The 12,642-nt window shown below is 41.3% G+C and overlaps 1 protein-coding gene across 3 annotated transcripts; it reads right to left on the bottom strand.

Moving 5' to 3' along the window:
- Window positions 1–2,980: 2,980 nt before the first annotated feature.
- Window positions 2,981–11,505, bottom strand: puraa (purine-rich element binding protein Aa). 3 transcript variants are annotated; one of them, XM_076980586.1, is made up of 3 exons: window positions 11,311–11,505; window positions 6,260–7,196; window positions 2,981–4,857 (listed from the first exon to the last, which is right to left on the bottom strand). In XM_076980586.1, exon 2 carries the CDS (start codon window positions 7,121–7,123, stop codon window positions 6,275–6,277), a length of 849 nt encoding a protein of 282 aa, XP_076836701.1. In that variant the 5' UTR covers window positions 7,124–7,196; window positions 11,311–11,505; the 3' UTR covers window positions 2,981–4,857; window positions 6,260–6,274. The 3 variants fall into 3 exon arrangements, with proteins under 3 accessions (XP_076836701.1, XP_076836700.1, XP_076836699.1); XM_076980585.1 differs by having other exon boundaries at window positions 2,981–6,141; XM_076980584.1 differs by having other exon boundaries at window positions 2,981–7,196.
- Window positions 11,506–12,642: the final 1,137 nt, after the last annotated feature.

The following is a 12,642-nucleotide window of genomic DNA, read 5'->3' on the forward strand; positions in this document are numbered from 1 at the left end:
ACCTCGTGTCCATGATTTTTAGTTTCTTGACCAACAGCACCATCTGCTGCCGAAATGTTTAAAAGACTTTAGAAATCGTTGTTAATTGTACTTGCTGTATTAGCACCAAGTCGAAATGTGGGTATCTCATATAATACACATTTCGCTGTTGTTGTGTGTAGCCTATATTACAACTATGGAGGCCAAGTCTGCATATTTCATATATACTGGCCACGCACAGTGGGACTATTAGAGCTTTTCCATTCATTTTATAATCAGAATATTTGCAGTCAGCTCCTTGGCTGGTGAAATTAGCCATTATCAGTATCGCTTATCAAGGTTCAGTTCTACCCAGACTGTGTTCGGCTCCCTTCATTCTAATTTATTCATTCGGTTTATTATATTCCACAGGTTTTATTAAGCAGGTGTTCATGAATTCAGATAATAGCAATATGTAGCTTGATGATCTTGACAGCTAAACATTTACTGTATGCATCCTTAAAAACATATTGGTCCTGAATATACTCACAGGAAATCATTAACTAGCTTGGAGAAAATGTGGGTAAAACATAGATGACACTCAAGAAGCGTCAGGATTTAATCTTATGTAATCTGGAGTCGTATACAGTGCTGCAATGCTGTGAAAAGGTCCTATCATTTCCAAGGTTGACTTCCAGCAGTGAGGATGGCTTCAGTCCTGCTCCTGGACCACCTGATACACACACGAGGGCCGTTCGTCCGCTCGCACGTCTGTTTCAGTTCACAAAACATAGTTCATTCCGGGTTTTTATGTTTCTTTTGTCAGACTGTCACCACAATTAATTAAATTAACAAAACGCACATTTGTTTGCGGTAATAAGGCAATTTGCGTGTACACATGCAAGCTCACGCCTCCATTGGTCAATAAAAAATAGTAACGTTACAGCTGTTGTCCACTAGATGGCACGTCACTCAACAGCAGAAGGAGTCGATTTCATGTTTTTGCTGCATAGGCTGTGCAGGTCATGCGGCTGTCGCTTTAGATAGGTGGTTATTGTTTGTTCCCGGTTTGAATCTGATGAGCAGGAGTGTGGCTGTGGTGAGCAGTGATAGGGGAAACACTCACGGTTTAAGCACTTCAGGCCAATCTGTGAGATTCACAGGTTAACATGTTGGTTAAGGTGTTAAGTTTAGCTACAAGTCCAGTAAATGAATGCTGATTTGAAATAACAACAACCAAACCTTAAGCAGAAGTGACAATATACCACTTTATAGTCACATCATTTAATAATACTGATGTAAAATTAAATATTTTCTGTTGTTTATTTCCTTTATGGCTAGATTTGGGATGAGTACACACAAATTCTAACATTTGGGACACTCCATTGATAAAACATGACATTATATATAAAAGAAATACAGTTATAACAAATTCATTACAAACGTATAGTCATCTACCAATATAACTACAGTTTAAAATGTGTAGTTCTAAACAATGTGTTATGAATCTATAGTATCAATCAAGACTAAAAGTAGTTGTGTTAAAAAATATATGCAGTTTGGATACACCCTAGACCCTGAAGAGGCAAGCACTACAAGTTCAGGAGGTCACGCAGACAGACGTCCCGCATGCAGACAGACGTCCCGCACGCAGACTGCAGACGCAGCGCTGCAGGCCTTGCAGGATTACACGCAACGGTCATTCCCACATTTACTTGTAGAGTATGCGAGCGTAAAGAACCTGGCCTGCCAACTAATTCTAATATGCCAACACACAGCAGCAGCTTCTCCACCTAAAACTTGTTGAGTCATCAAACAGAGGGATGCGTGCGTAACTGACAACTTCCTGTCCTCAAATCACGATTTAGGAGTGAATGCTGCTTTTAAAGACATCATCATTTCAATGTTTGGAGGGCGCTTGTTCAAATTATGGTTGGCTATTTTGCTGATCTGATTATACATTTGTTGACAACTGAAAAACTAAGTGTTTAATATTTCTGCTGTGCAACATGGCAGTCCTTTGACGTGGCAAGAACAGCAGCATCCTGCAGCAAACATTTGATCAGAAGGAATTTTAAAATGTTCACAGAATTTCACATAATTTGGAGTAACCGTATGTGGCAGTGGGACACGAAAAACACAGGATTAGCATTTCATCTGTGTGAGAGGTCAAAGTCGTGCGGTCTGAAGCAAAGTCACAACCAGACCTCAGAATGCTTTGCTTGACAGTAAAATCTTTATGTCCGGATTGAGGACACTGGCCTTTTAAATTTATTAACAGTTTTGAGAGACAAACTGATGCAATAGTTTGTCATAACAGATGGGGGGGGGGGGGGGAAAACCTAACAATTAATTTTATGGACCTTGGCTTTGAAAATATTGGAACTGATTCTAAGCAAACACGTTTAAAATAATGATATTTTGAAATATGTGAGTAGAGAAAAGCAAAAAAAGGTGTATGAAGTAGAAGTCTCGTAGGTGTCGGTCAGTGTCCACAGAAGACATGAGAGACTCACTCTCTCAAACAACCACCAAGCCATGCTACGAGTGCTAAAGCAAGCAAGTCTTCAGGTGGTTTGACAAAACCACAAAACTTGAACTTGAAAGAAATATAATTCCTATTTTTGTTTGGGAAACACTCACATCCAACAGTCAAGTAATTTAATGAGTTCGGATACTCAGAGTATAATATATTAAACTTTTTATAATAACATTTTTTTTTGTATGTGCATGTATTCTTAAAAATGTTAGTATACCATGTTTAACACCAAAATTATAAAAAAATGACAATGTAACATGCCAGGGATTTTAGCATCATGATGTGACTGATTAGACTTTAGTAGTAAAATGATTAGGAGTCTGAACAAATTCCACATAAATCATATTTACACACAGACAACTTCACTGAAGTCAGTTATCCAATATTGTCGTCTTCTATTAAACAACCACTCAATCCCTCAATATTTGCAGAGGAACAAAGGAACAACACAAGGAAATTGAAAATTAAACTCTTTTTGTGAGATGTGGGTAAATTAACATTTCTTTTATTTTAAAATTTGTAAAATGTACATAAATTATATTTGACGCATCACCACCGAACATGTTATTCAGTAATCCTTCTTGCAAAGGGAAGGAACGCAAGAGATAAAGAAAACAAAATTGCACAAGACATTCCTCGTGGAGAGCTTCTATATATATTTTTTTGAACAAAGATTGGTCAGACATTTTCTTCAGCTGGGACAGCAATGTGCTACTGACATCGACCACTGAAACCAGAAGACCTCACCAGACCCTGCATCGCCACGCTTCCCCCAGTCGTGCTCAGAAAGGCGACGGGAGATCAGAACCGCTCGGCGCCCCAAGACCCCGACACCCCGATTCCAGCCACCCCTAACCCTCCAGCCTTCTCACTACCAGAGAAATGGAGACAGTATGGGGTCGATGGAGAGTGTGGATGCTCACTACAACCACGGAGTGAGGTGAGGTGAGGTTGCGTGCTAAGCTCGCTTTCACCTCTTCTAGACTTAAGACCTTTTAGTGCAGATAAAGGCTTTTAAAATCTCAGAGACAGAAATGTGGAATTCAGCCACATGCTTCCAAATAATAACCCTTATTTTTAATTGATATACATATAATGCCGTCATTGGCACTTTTCATATTGCACACAGTAAGGAAATTTAGCACTGGAAATAAAATAAAAACAAACAAAGAAAAGCAACCTCAGTGAGGAGAAGACAAGTGTTCTGGAATAACACTGAAAAGTTTGGGGGGGGGGGGGGGGGGGGCAACAGGACACACTGACCGTTCCACGTAAACGAAGAATTCAGCCGCTGATAAACGACCCATTACAGCCGAGATCTAGAGCCGGGAGCGGACAGCCACATAATAGGAGACAACTGGGCCCCCAGAGCCACAGCCAGCCTCACCACCAATCACCCATTCACCCGTCTAGACGCTGGCCAAGCCGGGCCCATAGAGAGACGTGAGCAGGGGCGTAGACATGGTCAGGGGCTAACCAATCCCTTTCTGGGTTTACATGAGGGCTGATGCCTGGATGCATTTGGGGGACAGATAGGAAAGGGGGAGGAGCCACCCATCACGTCTGTGATGGCACGTGAAGGAGCCGTGCTCAATGGGACTCTAAAGAAACGGCAAAGAAGAACGGAGAACCCAAACTTAGATCCGAAGCACCAGCCAGCGTGTAAGCGTGTGGAGTGTAAGGCACCAGGCTGTTTCAGTGCTGAAGAGTTTGCTCCTCAACAAGGAACACTAGAGTCAGGCTCTCCCGGCCGAGTGCACGTCGGCCAGCGGCCCCGCGCTCCGAGACGCAAGTGCGTCCTTCTCGTTTTGAGCTGCACGGCTCTCCGAAACGGGGCTCCTGCGCGTGGGTTGATCTACGGCTAACCTACAGACCTCCGTCAATGCAGGACGCCTCTTGAAATCCAGAAGTTTAGAAATGAGCCAGCCGCCGTGAGCGCAGTGGCCGGAGATCGACGGGCAAACGCCGAGGCGCCGTCCCGGTCCAGCTCACCTGCACGACGTGCTCAACCAACAAAGCGAAAGTGACGAGTCCATTAAAGTTTGAAGCGTGTACATTGGTTACCACACACCAGCACTGGGCCTGACTGTGATGAAGAACCACTGTAATCAGACTCAACCGATTTTATTTAGAACTACTCAAAGCTTCCGAGAGGCGGAGGGCACCCTCCTCTTCGTCACTTTCTTTTGATGAGTGCATGCTTTATCTGTGGATTAGCCATACCCCTGGGCAGGAGCTCCGTTTCGGCGAGTTTGTCCCGCAGCACTGTTCAAAACCAGGACGTAATCCCGTCACAGGGCTTCGCGGCAGGACGACGTATATCCGGCCAGGGCTCCCCCAACACAGGCCCTGAAGGACCCCTGAGAGAGAGAGAGGGAGGTCACTGCAACCCACCTGTCGCTCAGGTTGGATCCAACAGTCACGGACTTCGCGATTATCGATGTTTTACAGGTAGAACATAACCGAGACGCTTCTTGAAATGATTATTCGTTCGAGGAAGTGATCAAACGTTACGGACAGGGCATTGTCCATGCAACCACTAAACAAAGGTCCTGGAGGACTCACGCCGAATAATCCACGTCAGTGCAGCTGTGTACAGGTTACTATGCAACACCAACGTTCTGTGGTGCCAGTCAGACTCAACAGGGAGACTGAGAGCGTTTTTAAATCCTTCTACAGGTCGTCCTCCAACCCCCTCACTCAAAACGTGAGGTCATTTTCTTCTCTGTAAGCACTGAAATACAGCTGATTCACAAAATCATACTTTGTATATATTTCTACATTAGCACTTTCTGACAATCCTCTGTACATTTAACCAGGGGCCTGGTAATTTAGTTGCAAAACTTTTTTAGTCTTTCTGTCAACACTGCTCTTCCTTTAAAGTACCTTTATACCTTTTTATACACTTTGCATGACAATAAGACACAAATACATAGCATACTCATCGGCATGACAGTTATTTCAAGGGATAAAAATACACTGGTATTACTCCATACAACATCTTTGTAGAGGTCGCCATGTTAAGAACCACCAACCAGTTGAATAGCTTTATAGTAATCTGAGCAATGCATTCTGCAGTACAGTGAGCACTTGTAACCTTGCACGACTTAACCTGTACCTATTCCCCTCCATCTATGCTGATTGACAACTTGACAACAAGATTCCTGGCTAGCCCTCAGGTGATGCTATATATATATATATATATATATATATATATATATATATATATATATATATATATATATATATATCTGTGTGTATGTGTGGCATGATTACCATGACAACCTCTTAAGAGGATTTTAAATTTTGGTTAAAAAAAACTAAAACATCTGATTTGTGCTGAAGTTATTAGCTTACATGTAAAGGACTGGTTTCTCATATTTCGGCAATAATTCCATTTGAACATTGCAAACACTTTTTATAATATCTTCAACGTGTACAAAAGTTCTTGGTTAATAAGGGAAATAAACACTCAGTCCTTTATCTGTAATCAAGTAGGAAACACGGTTCATATATAATGTTATTACTTTGTTTAGCAGCCGCTTACAGTATTAATGGTGGATAAGTGGGGAACATCCAGCGATGGGTGACAAGTCACAACTGTCAAGTTTGTGGAGGTCTTTATCTTTTGTGGATAGCGCTCCCTTGAAGTTAAACCGTTACAGTTAAATCTTTATATTTCTTTCTTTTTTACAGTAAAGTTCTTTTACTTATAACTTCTTTGTTATTTTGATTATTTTCTCTCTTTTTTTGCATGTTTACCTTCTCCACCGGTTATCAATCCTCATCCCCGTCGTCGGCGGTCATCTCCCCCGGCTCGCACGCTCTCCTCTCCCGCTGCTTGTCTTGAATCTTTTTCATCTCCTCCGCGTATTTACAGAAAGTGTTCCCGAATTTGGACCACACTTTGTAGGGCACCGTGATAGAGTTGCGATAGGTGGGCTTCACTTCGCTCACCCTCATGAACACCCCGTACTTATTGGAGCCCACGTCGAAGAAGAAGCGCTTGTTGTCCACAGTCAACGAGGTCCCCTCGGGTAGCTCGGCGGGCTCGTCCTCCACCCCGTAGTCGTCGATGAGTTTGGCCAGAGCGTCGCGGAACTCGATGAGACCCTGCGCGGGAAGCGCGATGGTCTGACCCTGCGTGGAGCCCAGTCCGGGCCCCCGGTTCACGGTCTGTCGGATCCTCAGAAACCGGCCTCTCTGGTTCTCCTTTAGGTCCATGTAGTATTTCCGATTCTCCCGGACCAGAAACTCGCTCTTCAACGCGCGCCGGGGCTCGTCTTGCACCGCGTCCGGGTTGCTCGGCCCCAGCTGGGCGTAATGTTCGATGAAGTCCCCGAGGTAGTCGCGGAACTCGACGGCCACGGACATGGAGAGAGTGAGGCGGCTCTTGTTCCCGCCGGCCCCGACTTCTGCTATCTTCAAGAATCGGCCCTTCGCGTTCTGCTTTACGTCCAGATAGAAACGTTTGTTCTGAATGTCAACCCGTTTCGAAGCGAGCTCTTGGGTCTCGTGCTGCAGCCCGGAAGCCGAACCCGCCCCTCCTGTCACCGGGTGCATGGAAGCGACGCCCGGGCCCGTGGCTGCTCCTCCCTGCTCGCTTCCACTGTCTCTGTCCGCCATGATGCAGCCTGCCTTCTCCCTCCGTCTACTGCAACCTTACTGCCAGCCAGCCACGCCGCCGCTCTCGCGAGATCTGGGTCAGGACACATACAAGTTGCATTTAACAGCCTTTCCCCATGTAACGAATCGAAATATGCAGTATAGTATAAGCGATAGTAATATTAATATTATTAATATTATTATTAATAATAATAGATGTCAACTAAACGACGTATTGAACGCGGAATGCGTGTTCATCTCGTGAATTCTCATGGTGTAGACTCTATACATGCACTACCCTAATGCGAAATTAGGTTAAGCATTTGTCGGAATATAGGGTAATTTTACTGGATTATATGGTAAACAGAAAGATTTGAAAACCATAATAATTGCTAATTGATGATGGCAAGATCCCCTTAAAACTGTCATTGAAGTATTGTTTAAATGCCGTTAAATAAACACATAGTTCATGAGTATGATGTTTAAGTCGACTTTAATTGAACAGTTTGTTGATGAAAGGTGTTACAGTTCGAAGGTTGTGAAATAGTCGAGTCCATATATTTTGCTCTCGGTACGTCTCAGGTAATGGGGTTTGCACATAGTTTAGTAACATTTGCAGATTCAATCATTGCACAGCAGTTTTCTGAGAACGGGCTTTTTGTAAGTTGGTTTCCTCTATAAACTCTCACTAGTATTCCAGCAAATCACGTGTTCAGTGCAAAAACCCAGGAGGATTTTAGCCTTCACTGCTTTATAACTGCAGCAGTTGCCATCGAAAATGTTTCGTGCATTTTTGTTAGAGAAGTGACTGTTTTGTGGTTGGTCATCATAACCTATTTGTAGGCTGTAAGCACGTGACTGGTCACCTGTCTCATGGTATAATCTGACAGGTTCCCTTTGCCACTTATGTCTTCACAAAAGGGGTTTTAATAGTTTTGGTACGATGCCCAAAATGTGACTACAAACTTATTTACATAAACTTCAATATACTATTTTATGGGGTCATTTTAAAGGACATACTTTCTCAGGGAATATAACTATTTTAAATTAGAATAAAGTATTGCAATAAATTAACAACCAAATACATAGGTTGACTTTGAATTGATCAAATCCCCATCAACATAGGCGGAGTATGAAAAATATTGTTTCAAAAAGTACGTGTTGTTATCCAAAGCTGAGCAGATGAGTCTAAAATCTTTTAAATTATACAGTGCAGAAGTTCATATATGTACACGTTTTCCTCGGGACATTGATGTTTTGGGTAATGTATTTCTCCTTTAAAATATCTTAGAATGACAGACGTATAACAATAATACATTAATCGATATATTTATCCACTAATGTTAAAGTGTGTGAAGCAGAGTCAAATACCGCTCACTCTGAATCACAAGAGATAAACGTGAAATTCGCTCAAACGCGAGGTTGAGCGGATTACTTTGAAACTATATTCACTAAACTTTCACTAATATAGTACTGCATACTCTACCCAAATTTCACAGTTATTAATCGGGATGTCAAATGCATAGACGTGCTGAAATAACAAAGTAATGTCAGAATACAATTTTTTTTGCAGTAGGCCACCAGTTGTAGCGGACGATAGCCAAGGTGATTTTTACAAGCTGTTAATCTTATATTAATTACATTGACGATGATAAATGCATTTGCCAATAAAAACAAACAATAACAATAATAATAAAATATAAATAATAATAATACATTTAAAAAACTTGCCTCACTAAAAATATTCTTGTTGTCTTTTATCTGTGGTAGGATGCAACGATGAGACAAACGGAACACAATTAATCTGTAAACTTTCCCATAAATAACATAAAATAAATATTGTGAATTTTTTTTGTGAAACTGTCATTACTGCTTTAGTTTTGCTATCTGTAAATAAGTATAATGAGATCAATATATAATCTGTAGTCTATGTGTTGTATTCTGGTAATCGGGCTCCATTATTGTATAATCGGTTTCCCCACTACTTAATAAAAATGTGAAAAACGTGTCTCTTAATCTTACCCCAGGACTGTAGTACGTTTTCCAAGAAAAGGCAAAAAAAGAAAATCAAACCTATTAATTTTACTTTATGAAAGATTTACACTAAATAGCCGTTTTTATGTGTATTTATTTATTTGTTTATTTTATTGTGCATTCGTTTAATTTCAAGCATACATTCAGATTCATGTGTATTCCGCCTTGTTTATTAAACACCTCAACTCGCTTTTGTGGCTTTGAAAAAAGAGAATGTCCAGATTCCCTGGATGCCACACTTGAAGGACGGAGAATGTCTTCAGCTCCGCTTCCTAAACCGTCGTTTAATCTCTCCAGCAAAACAATTGTTTATGGTTTGTTACATCTATGCTGGTGCTTTGTTCATTTAGCAAATTAATATTTATGAATTTACAAACATTTTACATGTTTAATAAACGTGCACACATATAGTTATGGGCTGTTTAAAAGAACGAACATGCCTTAAAAAAACATTACACGAGAAAAGCAAACTTGACAGAGGATAATTGTATTCAGCTTGTTCACACAGTTTAAACATCTTTACTATAAGGCAAACATTAAAACAGTTCCATCTAATGTCACCCGTTCTGCCGTGGGGAAAAATTAGACAGCGGAAGAGACGCGTGCCGCAGCATGGTACAAAAACGCGCCTTTTTATAGTTTAATTTGTCATTAAATCTCCCCTTTCACGGGCTCTGTGTCTCGTGTATTGTCTGTCATTCATAGAAGGTACTGTGAAAATACCGATTCCGTTCTGACAGGTGTCCTGAAACCCTGTGAAGGTGTGTGGAAAGCCCTTTAATAAGCATAATGAGATTCATGCTACAGTGTTGTAGCCCAGTATATGGACGCGTTTTTCGAAACTGAACCTTGACACGATTATCTAACCTATTTAAGACCTGATGCAGCGTTGTACAAGTCTGTTTTATATTCCAAAAAATGAAATGATAATTTCACTTTTGATTCTTAATTCGGATAATGCACATTAGATGAGATGACAAAAAATGTATTAAAAGAGAACATAAAGGCAGAAACAATGTGTTAAAGTGCTGGGAAGGTGAGGCCTCTCCATGTCCTTTTTTAATGATGAGAAAAACCACTCGTAATATCTACGGTACACTCCTAAATATGTTAAACGTGTAAATCTTATAATCTGTTGATCAACAAGTGGGTCAACTTGTTTACATGCCTTTGCCTTTAAAAAAAAAGAGGTAATACGGCCTCCGCGTTCTACGCCTGGCTGGTGGGAGAACGCAGTCGTCCTTCGCTTCTTGGGTCTTTGGGAAGGTGGGCCGGCGCAGGGATATCTCCCCAACACCTTACGCAGGGATATCTCCCCAACACCTTACGCAGGGATATCTCCCCAACACCTACGCTGTATGAACTCAGTGAAGACACTAGAATGACGTTTGTGGACCAAACATCTGGATGCAAGATTAAACCATAAGTAAATCTTTCTTTTTTAATCTTTCAAATTTCATATTAAGTTGTTATAAAATGTCTTTATAGGTCAGGCGATTGTGACCTGAGTAAACTGCATGACTGGTGGTTTTATTGTTAATTTATATAGTTTGGCATCACTGCGTGCTGTTTCGGACCCGCTACTGTATTTATCCGGTTTTGAACTTCGCAAAAACATTTAATGAATACCGCCACTTTATGGGGCCTATTGCAGGCCGACCACGGTGGGTTTTTTTTCACTCGGAGTCGTTCTTAACCTGAAACTCCAGTCAACGAAAACTTCGGACGCTGATGTTAAATCCACAGTCGTGGGATGGGCCCGACTATTGCGGTGTTCATGACAGTGCGCGAAGCGCAAAGATGCGTGTCTGCATGTGATGGAGATTAAATAAAAAAAAGGGCGATAGTGCCTTGAAACTCTTAAGTGTCAGGTGTGTCGAGGACATAAAATGTGTTGTGAATTACTCAAACTGTTACATATACTGCATGCCAGAGTCGTTTAAATGGCATGTTTATTTTGCTGCAACAGCTTTGATCTGTTACGACTGCAACTACTTATCGAGTTTGCATAAGTAAAGTGAGCACTATTTTGCGGAGTTTTAAGATTAATCCCGGTGCTGTAATACTGACACAGAGCCGATCACGCCGACGAATGCCGTGCATGAAATCAAAGTGCTATGTTGTTGCGAAAGTCGCAGACCTCATAACGAGCGACGAGGTTCGGCATATCTTACCCCGCTCAGTCAGCAGGCAAAGCGTTAGTCCCTATGCAGCTCCGTCGCAGTAGAACACTGTGGAAAAACAAAGATGAAGAACTGTAAGCTGCAGAGGCCCTGCTGTCAACCCTGCCGCGATACTGCTTCACCAGCTCGCCGCTTCACAAGATGGAACGAAACAGCGAGTCGTGGCATGGAGACGGACGCACGCAAGTCTTCAACGCTGTACGCCGGCCGTCTGATGTCAGCACGCTGCTGGGAAAATCGCGATTGTGCGCCTCCTACTGTTACTCTTTCGTTACTGCAGCCTGCGGTTTCATTAGCACGCTTTGTGTGCGAACTATTTAGCTTATTAAATCATAGTTGTCAGTAATATGAACTGATATGTGTTATATAAAGTTTCTCGAACATGATGGTAAAAATAAGGAATCTAAAAGGATAAAAGGAATCTCGTAAAGCTCGCTTGGGCAAGTAGATAGAGCATTGACAAGATATTTTATTTGTATGACAATAAATTAGACCATAAATAAGACCAGTAACCGATACTGACATGACAACCACCACAAGAGGCTTCCGAGCAGGCATCTCAGATGTAATATTTTTACATATATACATACAGTAAAAAGTATTATATATGAATGAATGTTAATCATTGTTCTAATATTACTAATACAACATCCACCTCATATAACTTCTGAAGCACGTTGCTTGCTCATCTGATCCTGCTCTGTCAGAAACATCCTGTTTCTCTCTCTCTCTGGAAACTTTGTGTTCTTCACTACTTCACTGTAATCTTGCAACTTTGACTCTTTGACTTTTAAGACTGAGAGAGTGTGTGTGTGAGGAGAGAGACAGAGAGAGATACGTGAGTGGCAGAAAGAGAGACAACATAAAAAAACGTAAATGTTTACATGTGTTATATATGTTATAGGTATATATATATATATATATATATATATATATATATACGTGTGTGTCTCTATATGTTGATATATATGTATGCATATGTAGTTAAACGTTTCAGAACCATGGACAGTGCTATTTGACTTTAGTTAAACAAAATATGATTGCATGCATGTTCCAGGTAAAAAAGAAGCCATGTAAAATGGTCCTTATTTTACTAATATTTATGAATCAAATGTTGCATCCTAGCTGTTGTCGTGATTGCTTCCTGACAGTTGCTACTTACATTTGCTGAGTGATACCTTAGCTTGTACCTACCTGAAAGAACTTAAGAAAGGAAACCAAACAAATTAATACCGTTCTGACTCTGTCCCTTATTCTCTCTCTCTCTCTCTTTCTCTCTCTCTCTCTCTCTCTCTCGCTCCCTCACACACACACACACACACA

The sequence above is a fragment of the Brachyhypopomus gauderio genome, chromosome 18 (assembly GCF_052324685.1).
Source record: "Brachyhypopomus gauderio isolate BG-103 chromosome 18, BGAUD_0.2, whole genome shotgun sequence".
In the NCBI taxonomy this organism is placed as follows: domain Eukaryota; kingdom Metazoa; phylum Chordata; class Actinopteri; order Gymnotiformes; family Hypopomidae; genus Brachyhypopomus; species Brachyhypopomus gauderio.